General features: G+C 47.9%; 1 protein-coding gene across 1 annotated transcript in view; it reads right to left on the bottom strand.

The window, feature by feature from the left end:
* Positions 1-2,068: 2,068 nt before the first annotated feature.
* Positions 2,069-26,695, bottom strand: part of Plpp3 (phospholipid phosphatase 3) — a 78,095-nt gene continuing 53,468 nt past the window's right edge. The window contains exons 5-6 of the mRNA XM_059254607.1: positions 17,182-17,358; positions 2,069-3,920 (exon numbers count right to left, since the gene is read on the bottom strand). Coding sequence (XP_059110590.1) covers positions 3,795-3,920; positions 17,182-17,358 — 303 coding nt within the window. The 3' untranslated portion in view covers positions 2,069-3,794. The remainder of the gene's footprint in view (positions 3,921-17,181; positions 17,359-26,695) is intronic.

Below are 26,695 nucleotides of genomic sequence, written 5' to 3'. Positions count from 1 at the left end.
GGGTCTTCTACTTCAAAGTTTCTACCATGCTGCTCGGGGATGCGGATGCAAATATTGTTGCTGTGTGGACCACACTTTGAGAATCAAGGCCAAAGGCCCTGAAGCAGGGCTAGTTTTTGAGGACAGTTCAGCACCGTTGGAGGAGAAGAGATGAAAGACTCATCATCTCAGGTGTCTTAGATTCTAAAAGCACCAGCTCTTCTCCCTCCCTGACACCGGGAAGTCCTCTTGTCTGTCTGAACCTTTGCTCTTCAGACTTGATATAAGGCTGGAAACATGTTAAAATGTTGCTGGCTTGGGCGGTGGGGTGGCCTGAGGGCAGCAAATGGCAGGCTGATCTCAGAGGCAAAGCTAGGAGCTGTGTGGTATGTGTGTGTGTGTGTGTGTGTGTGTGTGTGTGTGTGTGTGTGTGTGTGTATACACCAGGAATTGAACACAAGGCTTCAGTATGCTAGATAAGTACTGTATCCCTGAAGGCAGGCTGGTCTCAGAGGCAAAGCAAGCTAGGAGCTGCATGGTGTGTGTGTGTGTGTGTGTGTGTGTGTGTGTGTGTGTGTGTGTGTGTATACACCAGGGAGTGAACGCAAGGCTTCAGTGTGCTAGACAAGTACTGTACCCCTGAGCTATCCTTAGCTCTCTCTCCCCCTTTAATACAATGCCTGTACCGTTATACTATGCATGTTCCCATCATGGAGTTTTGGGAGCACATATCTTGAGTTTTATCAGGTCACAGATTGTTCAGGTCCCTGGAATCTGAACCTTGTGTTACAAAGCACAGGGAAATTTAGTAGCAGATGGAATTAAGTTTTCTAATTAGTTGACTTTAGCATAAGGAGATGATTTTCGATGATCCAAGGGTTCAGGCAATCACCAAGATGCTACATATGGAAGAGGAACAGAAGAGAACAAGAGAAGACAAGGTGAGGAGGAAGAGGCCCGTAGCCAGGGAATGCAGGTGGTCTCAAGGTGGAGGCCCACGGAGGTTTCCTAGTGAGATCTGAGCTCGCTTTACCCACCCAGCAGGGCTGCATTAGAGGATGGCTTGAGCACATGTGTGGTTACCAGGTGTTTGGAAGGGTCTGCACTTGGCTGTGCTAGGGGGAGGGCTTTTGCTCCACCCCTTGGCATTCCTATAAAAGGCCCTTTAGATGAGACAGAAGGGGCTGGTGGATAATGATCCAGACCCTCCTGAGGCTATCCTGTGTTTCTGTTTCTCTCCCCTCTATCCTTCTAATATCTCTTGTCTCCCATTTCTCAAGAGTACCCTGTCGTAAAATGTGGGAGCCAGTCTCCCACACCTCAAGAAGCTACAAAAGACAGGAGCTCCTCTAAAGAGTCCTGCCCAGGAAGGTAACAGATTTGTGTTGTTTCAACTCCCCAAGGTGTAGTAATTTGTAATTATTTTTACAGCAGCAAAAAGAAACTAATGTAAAGCCTGTCCTACAACATACTGGCAGGCTCTTAGACAAGTTACATCATCTGCATTCCACAGCATCCCTCCTTTCTCAAGCTAAGAACTGCTCTGGGATGTAAAAGGACAACCAGGCAGAACAGGCTGGCACACAGATGCACAACACAGGTGAGCTTCCTGCTTCCTTTTTCCTTCTAGGTAGGGGGTTGCCCAGGGCAGGAGAGGGGGAACCCAGGGCCCTTGTCAATATAGCACCCTCCTCCTTTGATATGGGCTGTGGGAAAGAATCTCCCTTAAGCTCCCCAAGCCCACTTTATCTAGGGAAGTCTCCGTATCTATCTTTGGGGGACCCACAGCTCCCACCTCCCACATGAAAACCCTTGAGAGCACAAAAGCCCTTTTAAGAGGCTGGAAATGAGAGCCAGCCCCCAGCCTCCCTCTGCAAACAGGCTTCAGAGATGAAAGAGCAGCTTCCGTATCCTGCCTCTGCAGTGACCATGATTGTTTCCCACTGACACAATCAGGAGCTGCTGTCCCATTGAGGCAAGCCCACTCTGAGGCCTGCCCACAATACCTCTCCCTTCCTATCTCCCACAGACTCCCCCCTCCGCCCCCCAAACAAACATCCCCCAAACAGTCCAGGCATCAGTGCCTTGGTTAGTCATGTTATGAGCTTTTATTGAAAAAGCACATTTAATACACGTTTAGTTTCGCAGATACACGTTTTCACTTTGTATGCCACAAAAATCTTTGAATATTATTCTCTTTACAAAACGGAACCTTACAAAAATACTGACAATTTAATGTTTTTATACAGTTTTTCTCTAGTTGCAGTTATTTCTCTCCTTGTAAAACAACGGCTACCACAGAACTATGATAGTTTTAGTTGAGATTTAAAAAAAAAAAAATAACTCAATGCTCCTTTTAAGCAGCTAAAGTCAATAACACAGGTCGAGACACAGTTTATGATCATAGTGGATATAGCTAAAATTGTTTCAGACATAATATCTTACATAGTTAACCTTTAATGTTTTATACATTATTTATATAATATTTATATATAAAATCATAGCTTGCTATATGTTGAAATGAAAGGACAGAGTCTGTGGAAGGACGTGCATGTGGTTGATCCATATGGTTACGTGTAGCCCTTTGAAAGATTTGAAAAGCACTTGTCTTCCTTCTTCCTTTCCTCGGAGGTTCAGTAGAAGGCTCTCTGTCTACTGTCTAGAACGGGACCTTGCTTGGAAGGACACTTGTGGATAGAGAGTGAGGAAAAACTCTCTACGCAGATTTAACCCATGTGTTCCGCCCAGCAGAACCCACCAAAGAACTGTCCCGGGGATCAACCCCGAGACAACAGTGCTTTACACAGCAAGATCAACTCCTGCAAAGGCCTTCTGGCTCCCTCTCTTGAAGGGTAGCCTTGCAGGCATGAGACTGTCTGCTACACTGGCTCTCTCTGATCCCAAGGAGCCAGAAAGATGGTTCATGTCTTCATTCTGCCCTTTCCCTCCATTCCTGTCTCTTTACTGAGGCTCGTTCGATCAGCCAAAGGGCTACCACGCCTGTGCTCATCCCTGGCCCTCACCTGACCTCCTGGTAGGCACCCAGCAAGGATCTCAAGGGGACAGCAGTAACCGCAGTCTACCATTTCTACGTGTGCAAGTGCCCAGTGATTGATTGATCCTGCAATGGCAGTTCCGCGTCACAGTATGGTGCGCCAGAAGAAGACACCCTCCGGGTCTTCTGAAATTGTGCTATTTGTGAAGTTCACTCTTCCACAAAGGGTCCCCCAGTCTCTAAAAGTGAGGGCCTGTGGTTGTTAGCCTGGGGATGGGGGAAGAGATGACAGAGGCCTCAGGGTCTGGGGTTTGGATTCGGGATCTGATCACTCTGAGCCAAAGCGCTCATTCCTGGTACTTCAAAGCGCAAGACTTCCTGGAACCAATGTCACAGCAGAGTGGGGCAGGCAGAGGGGTTAACTCGGTGCTGGTTCGAGCCTTGTGTGCTACATAGGAGCTCGAGCTTGTTCTCACTGGCTTGGGATTTCTCGGGTCACAAAAGGTGACCACAGCCCCTGCTCAATTATTCTAGTGTTTTGCTACTGACAAGCCTGTGCTCACTAGAACATGAACACGTAACCAGCTGTGCAGCCGGGACTCGGGACTCCGGCACTGTTGTCTCCACACAGGCCAACAACCTATTTTGGAAGGCCACAAAATAAGGCTTTTGTTTTTTTTGTTTGTTTTTTCTTTAAATGTTTTCAAAATCCATTGGGCAAAAAGCTTTTCCCTACATTCTACTGTCTGATGAGATTGGAGAGCAGCAGGAACATGCTGTCAGCAGTCACTTCAGAGGAACCACTGTGGAGCTGCAGCACCTACACCATGTTATGGTGGTTGTTCCTGTCGATAATGTCCACAGGTGACAGGATCTCCTTCCTGATAGCAGGGGCAGGCAGCGAGAGGGTCGTCTTAGTCTTGAAGAGATCAGACACGAAGAAGACCTAGGGTACAAATTGGAGATCCAAATCAGTCAATGCCTAGTGTGGCCCGGGAACAGGCCAAAGGGACAAACAGTTATAGCTCTTTCATCAGGGGAGGGGGGGGTCAATCAATATCTGTAACTCTCTAAATGGGGCGGGGCATAGAGGTCATATCTTCTAGCATTCACTACGCAGACAAGAAACTGAAGCAATGACTAGCCTGCTCTGTGAAAGAGTAAACCCCACTTATATGGACTTCGAGTCAGTGCTCTGAATTTGGAACTTAACATTTCTGATTTCTCAAGGCAAATGTGTTATGAAAGATAAGTTCCCAACCAGGGAAGTGCTCATAATTACTCAGTTATTAATCCACACCACTTTTCCTTTTTCTTACAAAGGAATCCAGAGTGGGGCCAAAAGAGATCAGCCAGTACAAACTCTGACCAGCAGGTGTTGGAGCAAGGAAACAGTGATGACCACATTTTCCTGAAAGCCCCATGATATCAACCATCTGAGGGGGGAGGGGCCGAGAAGTCTTGACACCGAGAGTCAGCAAGACACTGGGAAGAAAGGTCAGTGGACAAACCTCCTGCTCTCATTCCCAGCATTCTTCCTCCTCCCCAGCACGTGACCTTCCTGCATCTTTCTCATAATGATTGGGAAACATTTACAAAAACACCCACTTGCAAGATGGCTCAGACGCGGTTGCTGTCTGAGTGAGCTTCTGATGAAAGAGTCAAGAACCTGATGAGCCTCTCAGAGAGCAAAAGTAAATACACAGACCCAGCCTGAGATATTCAGCAACAGGAGTTTGTATTAAACACTCCATTGTAAGTGGCTCCTGTCAGTCACGTCATTTAATAGGAGGCACACAACTGAGTTCATACTGGGAGTGAAATACATAAAGATCCTGGCTGGGGACATAGCTCAGTGGTGCTTACCTAGCTGGCACAGGTCAGATCTGCAACACACGCTCGGGCACACACACACACACACACACACACACACACACACACACACACAGTTTTCTGTGTCCCTCAGCTTTCGGAGCTGAAATTGTTTTGCATTGCCTACACAGCACTGTGACTTCATTCTGATCACTTAGTAGGAAGATGAAATTCTTAATAAGAAGTCACCAAACAGTCTCTACAGCCAGGCCCTGGCTACATCAGGCCTTGGACTGTTTGCTGAACTGATCTCCACAGTGTTCATTCTGCAGTAGCATAGAAATCACCAGAGAGCTAAAAATTCTAAGAAAAGGCAGGTGCTGCTGGTCACTTGAAGAGCGGATAGAGTGGCCCCAAGATAAATGTGCAATATTCCTGCTAGTCAGTCAGCACCAAATCCTTTGTACCATTTAATTTAGAACATATTTTAACAACTCAGCCATTTCTATTTTTTGTTTGTTTTTGGTTTTTTTGTTGTTGTTTTGTTTAAAAAAAGAGAGTCGGGGAGGCCAGGCTGCTCCTATGCTACTAGAAGAAAATGAAGTATGAGCCCCCAAATGTAGACCCCTTAATAAACATACAGCTTGAGTGTCAGTGAAGGAGCCAAGGAAAAAGTGAAACCTTTACCCCTTTCCTTTTCAAGCTGTGGTACAGGAAGTGTTGTCTTCTAGACAGAGTCAAGCTGGGATGTGTGGGGCAGGCATTAAAAGCTACCTGTTTACCACTTGCTGGAGGCTCTGGAGGCCCGAGGCTCCCCTGCTGGGGAGTCCTTTACACACAGAGAAAGAGACTGCAAATGCCCCTGGTAGATGTTCGCACACACGTTCGCTAATGGTCACTGTGTCAGCACCTAAGCTTGTCATCCCTTTCTTACGTCAAGCCCTCCCCACTCTTCTCCATATCTCAGGCTACACTAGAATGACGTCATCACCCGGCAGGTGCAGAAACAGTAGCCAATTCTCCACCTGAAAATTAGCCTCCTTTCATCTTAGCTGTGTATCCCAGGAAGACAGAACGATGTCTCCGTCACTGGCTCTCCCCTCCACTTCCTTAGCTTCACAGTGAGATTATTCTCAAAGCCTGGCCTTAGAGACCTTCAACCCGGATTCCTTCCGTCTACCATGGGCAAATACAGAAAAGAACAGCTCCACCATGCCCCACAAACACTAATCTCCCAGTCTCATCGGATGGGCTCATATCCACTACATACGAGTATTTCTGTTTCCTGAATGGTCTTGAGAAGGCCTGTCCTGTCTGCAACACAGTTCATAATAATGTGTCTTCCCTTCATGCTCTGGACTGCAGCATGGTTAGTGGACCTAGACTAACCCACCCGTTCTCATGTCTGCTAAAATTTGCTTCATGAGGTTAGTTCAGCTCCTTGCATTACACTACAGCACTTAATTTATCTGTGTATACACCGGGTACTCAATACATGTTGCCTGTTGAATTTATCAAATGCTCTCTACTTTCTGGGAAATAAGCACTGTGGCTTTGGACCGCCCTGTGGGAGGTGGGGGCAGGGGCACACTCTGAAATGGCCACATGTACCCAGCCAAAGGACACAGGGAAAGCTTGAGCCAGACCCAGCAGCATCCTGCCTACAGCCCTACAGCTGCACTTTGCCTTTGGCAAACACTTTTTGGGAATCAGGAAACATGATCTTGTCAAGACTCAAACAGGGTTCAGTCTTCCTGATGCTTGGACAGCAGAATCCAAAGAGAACCATCAGAGGTGAAAAGGCCTTGGCTTGGAGATGCCCCATTCCCTCCAGGAGATGATTCCCTACCCAGAAAGGGAAGTCAAAGGCCCAGCTTGGGAAGGCTCTGCCCGGATTCAGAGCTGTGGCTGGACCACAAGAAACACCCACTCCCAACCCACAGCCCTGCTCCACAGTTCTTCTCTGCTCTCTGAGAAATAAAATCCCAACAAATGAGTAAACGAGACCCCCCAAATAGCCAGCTCCCAACACTGCCCAGAACACTTGCCTTCAACTTCATTCTGATTCTTGGAATTTTATAAGCTAACCATTTTGAGAAAAAAAGAATGAATGCAATCAACAAACATCTATTAAGCTCCTAGTGTGCAGTAAGCTCTAGAACATAAAAGGCAAGATAGAGAAGACAGAGTTCTTTGCTCTGCAGGAGCTCAGAAGCAATGCAGGAGAGAGCCAGGTAAACCGCCAACCATACATAATACTGTGGTTAAAAAATTAAATTATACTTATTTATTTTGTGTCCATGTGGGTAAACATGTGCACACTACAGCATACACGTGAGGCAATGGACAACACAACTTGCAGGAGTTCTCTCCTCCTGCTATGTGGGTCCTGGGTACCAAACTCAGCCTGTCAGGTGCCTTTATCAACCGAGGATCTCACTGGCTCCAATAATGCTCTGTTTTAAGGACCATAATAGAAGGAAGCACAGAGAATGAAGCATTTAATCCAGACTGAAGAGTTGAGAAGAATGGGCTTTAGGACCTGGTGCCAAGGACAGATATTTGAGCTTGGCTTTGAAGACTCAGGTGGGAGAGTTGGCCAGGTGGTGAATGGCAGAAATGTTACAGGCAGGGATCACAGCCTGCAAAGACAGCATGGCAGTATGTTCAGGGATTGAAGGAAGCTCTGTAGGGCTAGGACCGAGAGATCAGTGATGCTGGAGAGAAGAGGGCCCCATCTTTGGGCATATCGAGATATCTTTTTGACTCCAGGCATCATTGTGAAGGGAAGCATCACATTGGAAGAATGGGCATTAAAACCAGAGAAGGAGCCAGAGGGCACAGCATGACTGAAGGCGGCATAGCAGTATGGAGAAGAGGCAGTGAGGACATGGAGAAGGACACGGATTCTGAGATGCCCAAGAGGGGGCGACAGCTGACAGAGATGGGGGAGTGGTCTTAAGGGGAAGCAGTGGTTTTCTTTTAGTTCTGTTTTCAACTCCATACACCCCAGCACTGGTTACAACAAAAGCTGTTAAAATCGAGGTGGTTCTGTTGGCTTTCTTCAGCCTTCTAATACTTGGGTCCCTAAGGCATTGTCTTGGGGAAGTGATTCTGACCTACTGCTGAGTTTGAACATCGGCCATTCTGTGATCGGATGCAAGGGCGGAAGATGACCCGCTTTGCCCAAACACTCTGGACAATGTCACTCTTCCTCCAGCAGCAAGGCTACACACAAACAAGGTAGTTCTAGGAACCCACTCACATGATGAAGAGATAAGAAGCTCACAGTGTGAGGCCCCCTGAAAGGCCCGCTCACTGTACTGCTGCCCTCGTCCGCCTCATCTAACCAGAGGGACTCATAAAAAGCTTTGCTCTCTAAAGTAGACAGACTAATTTTTCAAATCCAAGTCTTGCCATTACTGGGGACACAGTACCTTCCTCAGGGGGTTACAGGGTACAAATGTGGGATAGTGCCTGATGCCCAGAAAGAAACTAGTCAGTGGCAGCCATCATCAATGTGGCAGCCATCAACATCAATAACTAGGTGTATTCAATGCCTAGTTATATGAAAATTACTTATTTTCTCTGTTCCCAATGTGGAAAGACAAGAAAGAACTAGAAGAAGTACAATGGCAGGCACAGGGATGAATTTCTGTAATACCAACACTCCAAAGTCTGAGACAGGAGGATCAAGTTTAAAGCCAGCTTCTGCTGGCTATGTATGTAATAAAACATTGGTGCAAATATCTATATATCTATCTCTATATAGATAGATAGATAGATAGATAGATAGATAGATAGATAGATAGATAGATAGATAGGACAGACAGCACACATATGAGGCAGATACAGATGCAAGCTGGTTACAGAGCTGAGTGGATGGAAGTTTTCCATACGACAGATAGGATCTACTTGCAAAGGCCTCCAATTTCTAGGGCTATTTTGAGGAGTGAGTCAGCATACTGGCAAAAGGCTGTTTTTGATGTCTCATCACGAATCTTCACCTGCTGTGGAGATGCCAGCCACCCCTGGGGCACACAGCCCCATCCTGCTGGGATGTTGCCCAGCACGAGACCACTGAGAGCCAGGCAGGCCAGAAACGGGAAGTCAGTCAGCAGCCCGGCTTCTGCCTCCACTGCGGTGGGCGGCTGAGTCAGCAAACCTTGCTAAGGCATTTGGCTCAGAGCACATTGTGGCAGTGAACTCGACTTGCAATGTTTAGGAATCCTTGAGGGTTTCAACTCCTGAGACTATGGAAGTGAGCCCCTTGAAAGATAGGAATCATACCCACACATGCGGAGACTTTTAGAAGCCCCCACCAAGTCTCTATACCAGCATGGGACAGAAAACATAAAAGCCAGAGAATTTTAGGAGCTCAGATGTAGATGAAAACATGAGCTGTCTGTCTGGTCTGGTATTTTGCCAAGTGCAGTCCTTAAACCACCTGCTTCAGAATCACCTGGAAGCTTCTCAAGAGAGCAGATGTCTGAGTTATCTGGGTGTGGACTTGAATTTGCACTTTACCAAACATTATGGAAGTCTGTGGTACAGATGAAAGCTAAGAGAACAGTGGTGGACAGTGCAGGAGGGGAATGGGGGGGGGGGGCTCAAACTCTCCACCTGCCATCGCCCTGACCGGTGCCCCGCAGCTTGTCTCCTTGACAGACGCTCCTTCATCGGCCCCTGAGAACCACCAGAGCGGCCCTCACCTTCCATTTGCTTCTCCTACTGCACTGTTAATAACCCTCCATTTTCCTGTTGCAACACAGGCTTTGATGTGTGATCTTCTAAATGCTGTATCATGCCTCTCTTTCCAGACCGTGAGCTACTCCAGGGCAAGGATTATGTTGAGTCATCGGAAGCCCAGAAGTTGCGGTCCTGGATAGAAGCTGGCCAACTTCCAGGTAAGTACAGACACCAGGGCTGCCTCTCTTCTTACACTTTCAGAAGTAGGCCTTGGCCTGGGGACTTCCTTTCAGGTTTCTGGTACACCATACAGAGCCATCTCTCAGACTAAGGAGAGGACTTTCTTTGGGGAAGAAAGCCCTGGGAACTGACTCACCCTCATGGCCTCGTACAGTAAGCACTGTCTGAGGAAAAATTACCATTGGCAGCCTGGTCTTTTGACTACAGGGGAATTACTCAACTGTAGTCATTGCCTTCTAACCTCAATCAGAGGCTTTCAGCGGCTGCTGGCACGGTGAATCTGCCAGTGTCTGTGTTGAGTGTCACCCTGGTGCATCTGAGAGGGAAGGAGCGTGATGGGGGAGGAGAGTGGCATGCTGACTGTCACACAGCAGGGTTCTCGCCACCCTGCTTCTCTTGCTGCACCATTGACCCAGGCTCGGCCACACTCCTGTGCAGTCCAGAATTGAGTGAAGAGCTTCTCTGATCATCTACTGTTACTTAAATAAAAATTTTTTAAAAAAAAATACTGCGATTGGAGAGATGGCTCAGCAGTTAAGAGCATGCGCTGTTTTTCTGAGAACCTGGGTGCAGTGCTCAGCACCCACATGGCAGCTCACAAATGCCCTCCAGTTCTGGGGGATCTGACACCTTCTTCTGGCTTCTAAGGGCACCAGGCACCCATGTAGCACACATAGACACATCCAGGCAAAATGCTCATACACAGAAACTAAAATTTAAACAATTAAGAAAACAACAACAACAATAAAACAAGAGCACTTGGTGTTCTTGTAAAGGACCAGAGTCTGGTTCTTGACACCCACATCAGGTGGGTCACAACTGTCTCTAACTCCAGCTCAAGGGGGATCCAACAGCTCTCTGCCACTGGCATCCCTATGCACGTATATTCCCTCTTATCGCTCACATACTCATAATTAAAAGTAATAAAAATAAATATTTAAAAAAAAATCTGAAAACTAAACTGCCTTCCCAGAATCACCGTAAGTCTTGAATGGAGTAAGAAATGAGAAAACACCTGGTAGCTGTGATGGACTGTTCAAACCCTACTCAAGTTACTATGATTATGGACCAAGAACACGAAGGAAATTAGTCCTACAAAAAGAATGAAGAAGGTTTGGAGAGCTGGGACCCTTCCGAAGGAGAACAGGGCTCTGCTTTGCTGAGAAGCCTCCCAGAAGGTTCCTTAGGTTATCATGAAGCTGGAGTCTGTAAGGACCGATCCAGAAGGCTACTGATCAACAATGGATGCTGGATCTAACAGGAGCTGGGGCCCAGGAACAGGGTACCACTGGGTAACAGAGAACTGACAAAGGCCATTCTTCCCAGAGAGCCCCTGATTTTGAAACCAAAAGGAAGCAGGGGTGATGATCACCAAGCAGACCCACCATCCCACAAGTTTCCCTGGTCTGCATCTCCAGGGTCAGAAGCTACACTGTGTTCTCTCACTCATCTCCTTGCCTCAGTGGTATTCCTTCTACATAAAGTTTATGTCCTTCCCTGCTGTGCCTTACAGGAAATGCCCACTCATCTTTCAGAAGTCACCTCCTCCAGGAGTTCTTCCTAGTCCCCACACACCCTCAGATGTTCATTGTCCCTAACCTTTGTAATCCTGGTTGGTCTACAGTATTGGGTACCACGCTGGCACCTGGGCCTATCGACTGTACTTGCTTATTTCTAAGTCTGCTCCTACCACATCACTGTCGAGCCATTAGCAAGTTACAAGAACAGTTAGGGGATCACCACCAGCATTTTGAAAGATAAACTAGAAACTGGTAGACATAACCTGCTAACAGGCCAACTAGCAAGTGCCAGGCACCAGGCGCCAGGCTTCTACCTCATCCCTCTCAGCAAAGGAACAAAGAAAGAAGATTCTCGATGTACTGTGCAAATTGTGGAGTGCTGTAAAGCTACTGTTAGCATCTCCCGAAGGCTTCCTTTCTCGGCCACATCCACGTTCCTGCCTACCTGACAGTGGGGAACTAGGGAGCGAGGTCAACTTGGGGCGCTACTCTGGGACATTGGCAGGGCATGAGACATTAGCTCAGGGATGTGGGTGTCACTTCTTCCTTTCCTCTGGACTCGGGCAACACTGGAATACATCCGGAGGGAACGGTGGGTATCTCCTACTAGAGGAAGAAGACCTACAAACTCTTGGGGGGGAGAAAGCACGCTTACTCGGTGCCTCTGTCTTCGCTTCTGAAACAAAACAAGGGACCTGGGATCAATCTGCCTTGTGCGGACTTGGGCGTGTGCTGGGCTTCTCTGCACTGAGCTTCCTCCCACAAGGCTACCGAGGCTGAACTCTTCCTCACACGAGCGTTCTTGCCCCTCACTCTTCCCAAGGTCACTGCTCTGGGGCAGAGACAAAGAATGCCCTCGCCCTTCCCTGCATCCTGGAGGAAGACAGCAGGCACAAATGAGCAATATGCGGGTGGGGGCCACACCCCCAGGAAGAGAAAACCAGGAAAGACCGCTGCGTGTTTATAAACCTCGGGAGCAGCTGCTTCCTCTACTGAACCCGCAGCCATGGAGGCCTGCCCTCCACCGACCCCTCCCAGTGCCCCCCTAATTTACCATCTGTTAGAGGGTCAGTAAGGAGGTGACCAGATATGCAAGTTGTCACTAGACAGGAAATGAACTGATGTCCGCCCCTTTGTCCCACTGCCTGGTTGAATCCAGGTACAGGGTTTGAAGCTTTGGTAGGGGGAGGGGCAGAAGTGTGCAGGTAGGAAGGGCAGGGGTCAGTGTAGCAGCATTTGGCTCTGTTTGTCTGTCTGCTCCGTGCACCTGTAGGTCTAATCAAATGAAATGAAAGATAATGCATGTCTGTTTGTCAGGGAATGTCTCCTCTTCTGGGTGTATGTCGGCTGGAGCCTTCTGCCTTGTTCCTCTGTCCCCATCCAGCAAAGGTGTGCCTTTGTGTGCTGTCCTGTCTGACTGAGTTCTAGCTTCTAATTGCATCCAAGGCACTGTGGAGCTCTGTTTTATCAGCTTCCATAGTCTTCCCTTTCTGGAAAGCATTCAGTTAGAGAGCAAACTAAACCCGCTCTCCTTGGGCATATCATTTTTGTCTAGACAAGTCTGCTTGCTATGACAAAAGCAGCCTCCAAAGACCTGGATGAAAGAGCTGACTGTCAGATTGCTGTCCAAGGCTCTTCAGGGACTGAACCATGACCAGGGCAACATACTAAACCACGGGGAGACTTAAGGGCGATCACCCAACTTAGGGCACAGTCAGGTAGATTGCTCCACCTGAAACAGCCGGCCCAACTTAGTTATACAGACGCTGTCCCACCGAATAAAAAATGGGGAGCTACAAGGCCTCAAAGTTTAATTCACAGATAAAGAAACTAGGATCAGAGGGGAAATCCCACCCAAGGCCACAGCTCATTCATCATTCATGATCTCCCCAGTGCTGATCAAACAACCGATGTATGTCAGCCACCACACCAGGCAGCCAGAATAACCACAAGATTAAGCCATGGATTCTGCTATTAAAGCATTGGTGATCTAGTTAAGGAGGCAGACACATGAGCAGGTAATTGACAGAAAAGGCCAAAGCCATGGCAGAGCAAAGCACTGGGGGCTGGGGGAACACTAAGAGAAGGTTGGACAGTTCTAGCTTTAGGGACGGGGGAAGGTGTGGGGAGCTGAACACTGGTCCCTCAGGTATCCAGAACCCACTCTCCAGACCTGTAATGATATTACCTCACACCTGACTAAGAAGACTTTGCAGATGAGATTAAGGTAAGGCCATGGAAACGGACACATGATCCTGGGCTATCAATGTAATCAACATACCTGAGGAGGTGCAGGCAGGGGAAGAGGCAATGCACCAAGGAACACAAGGACGCTACAAAAGGCAAGGAAAACTGACCCTCCCTTTGCCCTCTCCATGGAACACAGCCTTTCCACACCTTGATTATAGCTTAGTGAGACTCATCTTTGATTCCTGATTCCCAGGACTTAAAGAAAACATCTGTGCTGTTTAACAGCTGTATTGTGGATTGGGCTTACTTGTTACAGCAGCTATGGATGGCTCATACAAGAGGTTTCACTAGAGATGAAGTGGAAGTGAACTGTGCTCTATCAAAGGGAGTGGGCAGCCATCAAGGGTAAGAGCTCAGTGTTATAAAATAAGAAGTGTGGCATGCCAGCAGGTGAGGGAGTGTTGGGGGGCGAGGGAGGTCTTAGAGTGATGGCTTTGTGTCAGATCTGGCTTCTCTACATCTTCTCTGTGTGCCTTAATCCTTCTTGACTCCTGTATGAAACTGTATGAAAACAGTTGCCACAAACAGTGAGTTCTCCACAAGCATTAGCAAACCCACACCTCTGCTCAGGCAACAAGAGGCCTCAGAGGCTTGGAAGTAGAGGTTTTCTGGCAGAGGAAGAAATGGATTCTGAGCATTATGGCACCCTGTGGCTTGTGAGGTATTATGTGTTCTCTTTCTCTGGAACCTCCTGACTCCAGGAAATGTCTCTGTATGTCAAGAATCTTGAATACATGTAGGACACACCTTTAAGCTCAGCACTCAGGAGACAGGGGCAGGCAGATCTCTATATGTCTGAGGGAAGCCTGGCCTACATAATGAGTACCAGGCCAACCAGGATTACACAGTGGGATTCTGTCTTAACAACAACAATAAATATCATAGATATACTGTTGTGGAATATTTGTTTACACTGTGAAGATGTGTCTTTGCCAAGGCACCTTCCGATTGGTTTAATAAAGAGCTGAACGGCCAATAGTCGGGCAGGAAGAGGTTAGGCAGGACTTCCTAGGAGAGAGGTGGAGAAATGCCAGCAGATTCAGAGCAAGTCAGACATGCTGTACTGGGGAAAGGTAAAGAGCCACGTGCCAGATCATAGATTAAAAAATATGGGTTAATTAAGTTATAAGAGCTAGTTGGAAATAAGCCTAAGCTAAAGGCCAAGCTTTCACAATAATAAGTTGCCGTGTTGTTATTTGGGGGCTGGCAATCCAAAAACAGTCTGACAAGAAAGCTTGCTACAATATACCCCATCTGTAAGTGAGAAGATCACTTGTGTTCCCCAGGATTCACTGATCTTAAGGGACACTTTTGTCATATGGTATAAAGCAGAGCAGAGGTCAGAGGCTACAGCCTAGAACACTAGGGCTCCCTTGCACATGGGAGCTGATCGAGCTGAAACCCTACAAGGCAAATAAATGTCCTCCACCCTCTTGGTGGACCCCGGGCTAGACACCCAGTGTCCTCATCAGACACCCCCTCCAGGGCCAGCATCTCTGACTCAGTGCAGCAGCTGAGGAGCTTTGCGTCTGTCTTTCCTTGTAATCAAAACCAGGACCACACTATCCAGCATCTCTGTGGGAAAGGACACGCTGGCTTCTTTTTTCCCTGCTGAGCTTTCTTCCACTGAGCAACCAGCCACAGCTTCCAGAGACTTCTCTGCCCTGGCCAGTCAGATGGTTTAAGCAAACCAAATCTCTCTGCCCTTGCAAGCTAGTGGGACCAGAAGTCCTGGCTGTGCACCAGGTGGAGTTAGATATCTAGAGAAAAATGGTCAATGAGACTGAGTCCCTGCCACCTCATGTTGACAGGTAAAAGGGAATATCTGTCACCTCTTCCCAAACTGTCTACTTGGCGAAAAGAAACTTCCAGACTCAAAAGGCTAACCGGATCAGCCCAAGGCTTGGGAAGGCCCCTACCACACACTGAAATGACACTTTTAACAGCTGTCCACACAATTTCTTCCTGAGGTAGCTCTGGCTGGCCTGGTGTCTGGTGCCCTTCCCCCACTACTAAGCACAGAGGGCATGGCTGTGAGTCATTCTCGAAGCAGCTCTTTGGCCTTGGGTGACCCAAGTCAGCTCTCAAAGCCTGAGTTGCCCCATGAGTGCAGTGGCCCCATGTGCCTCAAAGAAGTCACAGGGCAAAGTATCCACAGAGGCGCCAACAAACAGTAGGTGCTTTACAAACCCCGGGTTCAAATTCTCAGCCCACGGTACAGTCACCAAGAGCCAAACAGGATAAAAGTCAAACTCCCAGGTTTCCTTCTGGAAAATAAGCCTTCATTCTCCCGGGTTTTGTCTAATTGCCCATGGCCAGTGCTCTGGAGTTGCAGTATAAAAGAGAGGAAGGCCAGGAATGATCCCCACACCTTTTAATTTTTTTAATTGGGGGTAAGGGAGACTCCAATTATGGCGCCCGCGCTGAAAGAAGCCCAGCAGCAGGCTGCACGGGCTGCCTGCCCTCCTGCTGAGAGCAAAGCTCAGGAGGGTGCAGGCAGCGAGAGTTCCCCTGCGGTGCAAACACCCATCCCCCACTGTCATCACATATTAAAGGGCCAGGCACCAGGGGACACGCTGGAGGGTGACAGCTGCTCTGGGTAACAATTGGCTCTCCTAATTTGCTTTCTCTTCTGGAGGGAAAGACACACACACACACACACACACACAGAGCAAGCACACACACACACACACACACACACACACACACACACACACACACACAAGACAACCATCAAAAACATCAAGACACGAGTCTTCCAGCCAGGCCTCCTGCACCTAAGCAGTCATGCAGGTCAGGTGCTTCTTTCATTGTGTCCACTGTGTGTACTTTGAGCATCGTCACACTGGCACTGTGCTGCTGACCACACTGTGCCGGGCCTTTGCCAACCTGCTGAGGCCCCATCCATGTGTCTACTGCAGTCCCACTGAAGTCCTCGGAACTGACTTCCTATGGCATTGGGGTGAGCACCTCTAAGAAGAGCCTTAATACCAAAGAGTGTGCACACTCAGCATCTGGAATGTAGGACAGAGGCAGGGAAGGCAGGGAGGAGGAGGCTCAGGGAGGTGGAAAACCCCATCCCACCTTCACGAGAATCAGGATGAAACATGTAAAAAAAAAAAAAAAAAGCCATCCATCTGTTTTAGGGGGAACCAATATGTGGCCCACCCCAAGTTCAATCTCTATGGAGCTCTGAAGATCTGCAAGGTCCTAGGCCAGGGGAGGGTTTCTCCTTCAGCAAACCTCTGGTTCTCTAGCCAACACAGACCAAAGTCTCTGGAGATCATAGAAGGGTATAGAATTTCCAAGAAGCAGAGAATAGCACTGACTGACTAGTGTCTACCATAGCTGTGCATGAACAGGCTGTGTCAGGAGATTGCCATGCTACCAGTTACTCACATGTGCGCTTGTGCAACATTCTAGTCTACTGGGATCATACACAGAGTCAGTTGGACAACATCTAAGTTGTCTTCTAATTGCAGCATTCTATAAGCCCAAACTAGGTGCTCACGGAGAAGAGGATTCAAAGACCCTATCAATCGATTCTCATCTACCGATGAGGCGCTGGCTCTTGGGACACTAGGAAGAGAATAGGAGTGAAGACTCCACAGTTTTAGTCACTGAGCTGGAAACATTTAACAAGCCTCAGTTTGGGGCTTCTGTTTGCAGGCTAAGGCTTGACAAAGGGCTACTTACTATGCAGCAGGCCACCAGAGCTCCTTGGGCAAATCCTGCCAGGACATCGCTGGGATGGTGTTTGTGGTCGGATACACGTGACAGTCCCGTGTAGAAGGCCATCATGAGCAAAGTGAACTGCAGGAGGGGCCGGAGCAGGCGGGCCCCTCGCCAGGTGAAGCGGGCCTGAAGGTATAGCTGAAGGAAAGAGATAAAAGAGATGCTAAATAACTTCTCGTTCATAGACTCTAGAACACCAGGCCAGCATGCTCTATATTTTTGCTAAGGAACTATCTAGACTTGGTGTGATAAACTGTGGATAGAGTATTTAACTTGGACACCATGCCAGCCACTGATCTTTAGTTTTACAGCATAAAAAAATGAGTTTATTTAGAGGGATAAGCTAAAGAGTAAAAATAAGATAGTACATATGAATGGTTTTTGCATACTGCTAGTCACACAGCAAGCATTTAATTCACGTGACTTTCCTCTTATCTTCTGGATCTACACTACTTAGAGAACAGTAACCAAGGCCTGCAAAGGCTTTGCTGCAGGATTGATAATGATTTTCTAACACATTTGTGAGTTTTCTCGGGGATTACAGCTGCACAGTCCCTAGGGACCAGCCCCTGCCACAGCAATGAAATACCAAGGAGGCTTTGAGTAAGTTGTCCTGACACTCCCAGCAAGGGGATGTTTCTGCTTTGAAAGAAAGTAACTCTATCCAAGAGAAGTTTCCAAGTCATCCGTAGGAACCCGGATTCTGAATCAGCAAAGGAGGAAACATAAACCAGCCAGACAATGCCGGGCAACTTTCAAGGGGAGGTTGACAGATACCGCGCACTGGGTGGGGTGGAAGAGTAACCTGAAGAAAACGTAAGAAAAAGACAAGAAAAGAAAAGGGAAAAAAAAACCACCCCAAACACCACCTCTGGCCCAAGGAAAGTTGAAATGACGTCAACTGGGTATTGTCCCCTCCGGAGTTATCTTGCTAGAGTTTCCGCTTTAACCTCTGGGCACAACTTACTTCCCAGGTTCCTGTGGGAACTTGGGAAATGAGGGGGAAGAAGCAAGAGGAACAAGGGGGAACTTCCGACTACAAATCAAAGCAGGGGAGAGGCCAGGGGAAGGGAAGAGCAAAGGGAGGGGCCGCTGCCACACACAGACCTGAGGCAGGGGCAGAGGCCAGACCTCCCTTCCAGAGACAATGGGGCACTTTCCTTCTGGTGGCCAGGAAGGAGCATGCCAAGGGCCAGGAGACCTGGCTGAGGGGACGGAGAGCATGGAAGATCCCAGAGGCACTGGGGCTGTGCAGGGAGCCTTCTCTAGGACACAATGCTCAACCGCTTGGAAAACACAAGGCCACCACAGAGAACAGTAGGAGGTTCTACCAATATTTTGACCCCCAGAGTCTAATATTGGGAAATTTAAAAGTACTGAATGAAAAACTAACAAGAGGATATACTATTGTTTGCTGCTAAGCAAATTTAAGAAAAATATCAATGGGTTTCTCCTACAACAGCAATAACCAGTTAAAACCTAAAAGAAGCAACAAAATCATCATCCCAAAGGCGAAGACAATTAATACAAATAAATGTACCCAAAACTTCCTTTGTGAAGTAAGGGACATAAAGGACACTTTGAACAGAGATCTAGAATCTTCGTTTATAAGAACAATGAATGTATAAATGTATAAATGAATGTATAAATTCAATTAGCATTTGATGCACATTCTAGAACACCTGGAGAATAAAACTGGAAATTTCATTCTCAAGAAAAAACCCCAAAGAACAGAACCATGGACTGGTAGATGCTACGATGTGTGCTAAGGACAGAGAAATGAGACATCATCTCCAATCTCTATAGAGTTATGGGTACAGTAAATGTACTAATGTGTCTCACAGACACCATGTAAGTAGGTGGAGGGCAGCTAGTGTCATTGCCGCTAGGATGATGTACTTGAACCATCAAGATGGAAGACTCTTTGATGGAAGTTAAGGGAGAATTGTGAGGGTAGAGAGTGCAGTACTTCCAATAGTCCAACCTGGCTGGAGAGGAGACTGTATGACGTATAAGGAGAAATAAGGTTGCAGAGGGTCTTGGGGATCAAGCCAGGGAATCTGCCCTTTGTTGGGCGGGGCAATTTCTCTCAAACTGTATTCCACGAATACTAAGGGTGTGACAATAGAGACTGGTGAATGCTCTATACTAAGTCCTTAATTCTGTCACAACGCTTAAAAAATTATTAAAGGGTTTGAATCCTTGGGGGGGGGAGCCCATTAGCCCAAAATTACTTATTTGAGAGAATATCTACCTATTGGAGGGTGGGGAAGCATTAGAAATTTGAAAATTGGCTTTAAGAAAGGCACCAAGTTGGATAATCTAGATGTTTCATGTAGAGTATGGACAGCATTGGGTTACCATAGGCAGTGTAAATGTCACGGTGACTCTAAAAGCTGTTGGCCACTCCCTCCTTGGCACCAAAAGATCCTGCCTTTAGCCCAGCATGGTGCCTATAATCCAAGCAGGAAGGACAGACAAGCAGATGGTGAGTTCGAGACCTGCCTGGATTACATAGCGTTTCACTATGGGAGCCAGGATGGAAGTCATGTTGGTCTCTCGGTGACCCAAAACAAGTTTCAGGAAGAAGGGACACAGTCTGTGTGCCCCTCAGGCTTGCCTACCTCCCACTACTCTTGGCAGTGGACAGACGGGTGAATAACAGAAAGGACACAGGTTTTCATCAGAAAGCCCTCATGGCTCAGTTTCCTTTCAGGTGAAGGAGAGCCACAACCACTGTCTTAGAGGCAGAGGTATGGATTAGTGGGCCACACAGATATAGAGGACACAGCACAGCATACAACTCAGTCAGCGCAAGGTTTTATTCTTTAATCACGCTCTTTAAGCACCTCTAAGATTTTTTCAGCTTCCTTCACTGAAAAAGCTACAGACCTCGGAAAGCACTTGTGCAGAATCCCACCCTTCCCCTTGCTTGCTGCCTGCAGACTTAGGTCACAGGCCTTGGAAGCCAGGGTGGGGCAGAGGAAGGGTGGGCTTCCCAACCGGACAAGGCGACATCTCCCCTGCCACTGACTCAGGCTTCAGGCTGGGGCTCCAGAAAAGAAAAATCTCATACTGGAGCGGAACTGGGGAGGGGACAGGCTTCAGAACAGCTCCAGGAAGAGAGGAAGGGAGTGCTTGTGAATGAGAACAGAGTATGGGCCATGGGAAAAGAATTCCTCACGCGGACTGGGAATGACAGCCGGCAGACGCAACCTGTGCCTCTATATCCATCAGGAGTTAGAGCACTGCGGAGCAATGGCCTCATGGTCAGGAATGACTCCGATGTCCACAGTGGAGACACCCCTTTGCCTTGACATGATAGTTATTCAATGACTGAGACTATCTTTCCAAAACACATAAATTACTAAAGAAAGACCTTGTGCAATGACCTTCTACCTAATGGATGCATTTGAAGTTAGTTAGGCAGTGGCAATAGGCTTTGTGGCTGATAGTAGGAGCCACCACACCTACCAGTGCCACCACTAGATGGATGAGATCTCCAGGTGCCTAGCCCAGTCCCCAAGAGACTCGGGACTGCGGTTCAGGCCTCAAGAAGTTCTCTACACATATTCAGGAGCTTAGGGACAGTAAGTAACTCTGGAGGCTCCACTCATTCCCAGTTCACGGTACTGGTCCAAGTTACTCAAGAAGAAGACGTTAAACCCTGCTAATCACAGCGTTGCTTTGCATGCCTCCATCCTGAACCAAAACAGACTCTCCCAGTTATCAGAGAGGGCTTGCAAGAGGAGCTTCAGCAAGGTCCTCAGCACTCAAAAAAAAGTTGTTTAGGAAAGGAATAAGGAGAGCTGGACAAAACCAGAGTGAGTTACCCTAACCACATCCAAGCTACTGCTGACATCCTGTCCTGCCTGCGTTTGTTTCTCTCTGTGAAGGACTCCGGGCTGAGGAACCCACTCGCTAAGCATGAGTGGGACACTGTGCAAGAGCCAAGCTCTGCAGCAAGAACAACTGGATTGCATGTGTGCGCCCCAGCTAAGTCACTCTACTTTTCTGAAGTTCTCCTACACAGACCGAGATGGGCTCATTTTTTTTTTTTTTTAAAGTACTTCTATTTATTTTCTGTGCATAGGTGTTTTGCCTGCATGTGCATCTGTGTGAAGGTGTCAGAACTCCTGGAGCTGGAGTTACAGGACAGTTGTGAGCTGCCCTGTGGGTGCTGGGAATTGAACCCGGGTCCTCTGGAAGAGCAGCCAGTGCTCTTAATGGCTGAGCCACCTCTCCAGCCCTCAAGATGTGCTCATTTTTAAAAATGTTGCAAGCATGTGTTGTGTTCAAAAGCTGGAAAGACACATACCAAGGAAATGCATTCTGTGACTGAAAATAAGAGTATTAACAATACTCCCGTGTCCTAACGATTTTCCTTGCTGGTACTGAGGTTGCATTTCCAGCTGTTAAAACAGAACTGCTGGTTAGGGGTGTGAGGAGGATTACAATAAAGGTAAGGAGGCTGCCTCTCCCCCCACCTCTCAAAGAAACACGTATGGAACCTTGGCACCCACATGGGCATCCAGAAACAGAACTCTCTCCCTGGCCCTAGCTTCACAACTGGGGTCCTACAGAATTGGAATTCCAACAAGATCTCCTCCTTATGCCGAGTTTCAGCCCGGTGCTGTCTACCTGGGTCTGAGCCTGGTGTGTGAGCCATGCTCCAAGACTCCCTAATTCTTGCTAAGTCATTTGTGTTGCCTGCTGTGATTTGCATACTGGAGAAACAGGCCCGTGCGGTCCTCTCCCTTGCTCTTGGGACAGGTGGGTTAATAGGGAAAAGGCAGCTTTCTGGGAGGCAGCATAGGTCACCCACACCCAGAGAGAGACACTTTCTCGCTCTCTAGTCTCCTCCTGGGCTCCCTACCTGGTCCGGGCTCATGTGCTTGGCAGAATGCCACATGATGTAAACCAGTTTCCCTCTGTAGAGTTATTAAACTGCTTTGAAGACAACATGTTTTTTTTTTAACCTGACCCTTTCTTCCTTTCCAGAAAATCAAATCTCATTTTTCCACCACTGTCAAGAGAAGGAGAGGAAATGACCATTCTGCCAAGCACTGAGTTAGACACTGGGCTAGAAGCTTAATTACCAGCAACTGCCACAATCATCATGTTAGGTGGGCACCAGGGTGCCCACGGCACAGATGAAAAGACTGAGGCAGAAGAGGCCGTGTTGCTCAAGGCACCGGGGAGCTCTGAATTACATGGACAAATTGCCTTTCCGAGTCTACGATCTAACTCAAGAGCTGCCAGTCTCTGTAGAAAATTACTTATGTACACCGAGTCCCGGTTTTCTGAACTTATCTCTTCAGTCTTCGGAGAAAAGAAGCCATCCCAGGGCGTGATGCAGTTGTCATCTGGGACAAGCTCCAGGATATTTGGAGCTGTTGGCTCCTCCTCTGCGCCTGTCTCACGTACTTATAAACACCCACGTCTCAACGGCAGACATACGGCCTGCATACGTGAGTGGAAGGCACTGGCCTGGGAGTCTCTGAGCTGACTTCATCGGTGGAGTAACAGCCCTTCCTTTCTCTGTGTTCCATCCACTCCCAACACGAATCAGGGAGATTCTCGGACTCGGCCACAACTATATGCTTTTATGGTTTTTCTCCACAAATTACGAGCATCTTTGGTGTTTCTAGGTGCTCACCTAGGTTCTGGCTCTCAAGTGCTCACAAATGGGTGGATGAACGGACAGATGGAATGGAGTAGAAAGGAAAACCATCTGGTACAGTGGTTTATGCCTCTCTCCCCCTAGAAACAGCAATCATGTCCCTATGAGAGGTTGGAACACGTTCTTCCAGGGATCTGTGGGAATGCCTCACGGGCAGCCCAGACCCTATGCTCTGGGATTTCAAACTTATTGAACAAAACCTCAATGACTAACAACCACAGCCTGGAGAATGTGGCCATCGGAGGCCAGCCACTTCCCTGTTTCCTTGGTACCCACCAAATCCTGTGACATATAAACAGTTCTCACAGGACAACACAGAAAAAGCCAAGGGGTGAAGGGTTCAGTAAAGAGGTAAAAGCCTTGTCCCTGGACCACATGACTCTTAGTAATCTAACAAGTCCATGAGTAAGTAGGATGAAAAGAAAATTATTGGAATAGAAAAGATCATTGCCCTATGACAGTCGAATGGTCTGAGATTCATCCAAACACTCATTCATTCATCAAACATTCACTGCACACTTGCTAAGGGTGTGAGAGGGGGAGGTTAGGAAGGGCTAGTGATGGTGGATGAGGCTATCTATCTAAAACAGGGCAGTCAGGAAGGGCCTCTCTGAGAATGAGACCTGAGAAAAGACAAAGGGTAAGGCGCTGCCTTCCAATGAGGAGCCTGGATATAGACCCACCGCAGCCTAGCGTGCACTGCAGGAGGGAAAGCTGGAGCGCATGATCCCGGAGCTTAGGGATCAACTATCAAGTGTGCACTTCATTCCCTGCTGCCTCTGGCCACCAAGGAGGAAGTGCAGCGCATGCATCTATGGACTGTGGGTTCCTCCAGCTCCTCTCATTTTCACGGGACCAACGCCACAGGAAGCCTTCCCCGGCTTTGTCTTCATCTCTCTGCCCCCAGCACACCACAATTCCAAGCAGACACAATAACCTACCCATCTCCCGATCTCTTGAGCACAAGGTGCCACATTATCATCACTGTCTTCCTGGGCCTCTGTCTAATGAACTCTTGAAGCACCATGACCACACCTTACCAAATTTCAACTTCCCACTCCCATCATGGCACTTGGTGCATATCAGCCACTCACTGAATATTTGCCAAATGCCGAATGGATGATTTTCTTGTGGATGATCCCAGGTCTGAAGCATCTCAGGAGCTCTAGAGAGTATCAAGGAATCTGGTCCACAGTGGAGATACCAGGTGTGCTACATAAATTGGTGTCTGCCCGAGTGTTGGTGTTTTATCCAGGTAACTACATTGTCCTCATACCTTGACCATGGAGGCAAAGGACCAATCCAGATGTGGTCTTCTGGGATGTAGGCCAAGACCCTGAGGTGGGAGGCATGGCGTATGCTTCTATGTGCTCTTTTTGTTTTTATTAGCATCTACATCAGTCTCTAACAAACCTTAACCTCATCCTTAAGCTTCCATGCCCAGAGATAATTTGGTGTTTGGTCATGGTTTTTCCAAGCTGCCCATTTTGCAAATCCAAACCCAATCTGGAGTGCCCTTCAAAGCTATGGAAGCTGTTGCTGGTGATGGCTGAAGCTGACAGGTCTGCAGTAGGGATGCCTGGTGTTTCTAGTCAGCTCCTGTCTGTGAACACCATGGCTACATGGACAGAAGTTTGGCCCTCATGACTTCCCTTCCTCTTTTCCATCACAGAGAGGACTTTAAACGCCTTCCAAAAAGAAACACTTGGCTGAGTGATAAGTAGCACCAACCCCCACTCCTTTTTCTTTCATGTGACAGATGGAGAATGTAGGGCCAGCTCAGAAAAGTGGCAGGCCACTCTGTAAGACAGATGCGACAGTCTCCATTTTACAGAGGACTACACAGAGGCTGTGAAGTATAACCACTCAGAGCTCACAACTAGCCACGGGCACAGCCAGAGCAGAGTCCGCATCTGTCTGATTCCAGAGGCAAAAGCAACCAGCGCTGTGCTCAGCTGGTTCACTTATGATTCTCCCCAGTGCTCCAGGGAAGCTGTGGCTCTCAGGCTGTTCAAAAAAAGCTCAGGGTGCGTGGAGGTAAGCCAGGATCCAGGCCCAACTCCAGCACTTCCGGGAGTCCAACAGAAAAGCCCCGAGGGAGGGCTGAGGGGCTTGCCTGACTGATCACAAGATTTCCACTCTCAGGCAGTGAGCTTCAAACTTCCTTGAGAAAGTTTTGCAAGTGGGACATTGGAAGGACTGGGACTTCTGTGAAATAGTCACACAAAACCAAGTTCTAGAAAAGAACACTGCTCGAATTTTCAGTCTTTTGCTTCTGAGATCATTTAAAGCCAGATAACCTTGGGGCTGGGAGGTAGCAGGGAGAGATCTATGTGTGTGAATTTGCATGTGCTGGCGTCTTCAAGAATGGACATTGAATATGTGCACAAGTTCCTAAGATCCTGTGGTATGTATGTAATCAGTGGGGTGTGTGTGTGTGTGTGTGTGTGTGTGTGTGTGTGTGTGTGTGTGAGATAACATACCAGGAGGCAAGGGCTAAGCATGCCTCTCTGTCTCTCTCTCCTCACATTTTCAGCTTCTCCTCCTTCTTTCTTCCAGCAGTAAGAAGGCACTACAATTTCCCCTCCCTCCAAGACCTACATATACATCTTCCATGACAATGCATCATGCTGCCTCCCTCAGTCATCCTGTCGGCAGACTGCCTTCTGTGACCACAGCTAGTGAGGGGCTGTGGAGTGGAGGGAGCCAGCTCAGGGGAGAGTGTGGAACCACCTAAGCCGTGAAAGCAGATGTAGAGAAGGACAGTTCTCTTCTCCTGCAAGTGAGGTGGGTCAAGAGCTCACATTCCTTCCGCTTTTTTTCTGAGAAGGTTTTTGTTTTTGTTTTTTGGTAGCCAATATAATGAGAAGAGGCTACAGTGCCCCTTGGGAAAGACCACCCTTTACGTGCCTTTCTGTTTTACTGGCTGTACGATGACCTTATTAACTTCTCAGATTCAAGTCTGTTTCCACAAACAAGATAATCAAAGCTGAGCCCACAAGCTATGAAGAGATGAGAATGTTTGTTGTGAGCTATAGGCATAGTGGCTGGCAGGAACCCCAAACCTGCACCCCAAACATGTCAGCACACACCTGGGCAGCTGCAGAGGACATCCTGCCTGGGGCTGCCTTCAAAAGAACTCAGTATTTTTCTCTTGGAAGAAAATGAAGGAACATGGGGGGGTGGGATGGGGGTTGAACACATACAATTCTCCTAAGCACTTTTACAAAATACTGAAATTACATTTGTAAAATTGCTTCCAGCCCTGGTAAAATACACACATGGAACAGAAACCTAAATATCTGCTAAATTATCCTTTCTGAGAGCAAAACAAAAACAAGCAAATGAAGAATGGAGAGGAGTGCTGTTCGTGAATAAATAAGGTCCAGGTCTACTGTTTTTATAGGCTGGGGCCTACCTTTCAGCACTGCATCCTGGGTAATGGGAAGCCAGAGGCCTCTGAACTTGGAAAGGAGTGGGGAAAAAGCAAAACAAAACAAACTCTGTTTTTTCCAATTCCTAATTATGTTTTTAAAATAAGTTGAAATCAAAATGTTCTTTTTCCAAACAGCTTATACTCTTTGGAGCTATGTCCGACCTCTCTGCACCTTCTCGCTCTGAACTCAACTGGAGCAGATGAATGCAGGAAGTGCCTTGGCTCGGGGACCTCATTCAAGGGGAGAGGAAAGGCGGGGAAGAGCCTGTTTGACTGACAAAGGAAAGCAGAGTGGCTTGCTGTCCACCGGGCAGCTGGAGTGGAGGAGCCTGTCCACCTGTACTGTCCGAGCATGT

This window comes from Peromyscus eremicus, chromosome 2 (genome assembly GCF_949786415.1).
Source record: "Peromyscus eremicus chromosome 2, PerEre_H2_v1, whole genome shotgun sequence".
Lineage (NCBI taxonomy): Eukaryota > Metazoa > Chordata > Mammalia > Rodentia > Cricetidae > Peromyscus > Peromyscus eremicus.
This window is presented reverse-complemented; position numbering and strand designations above follow the sequence as displayed.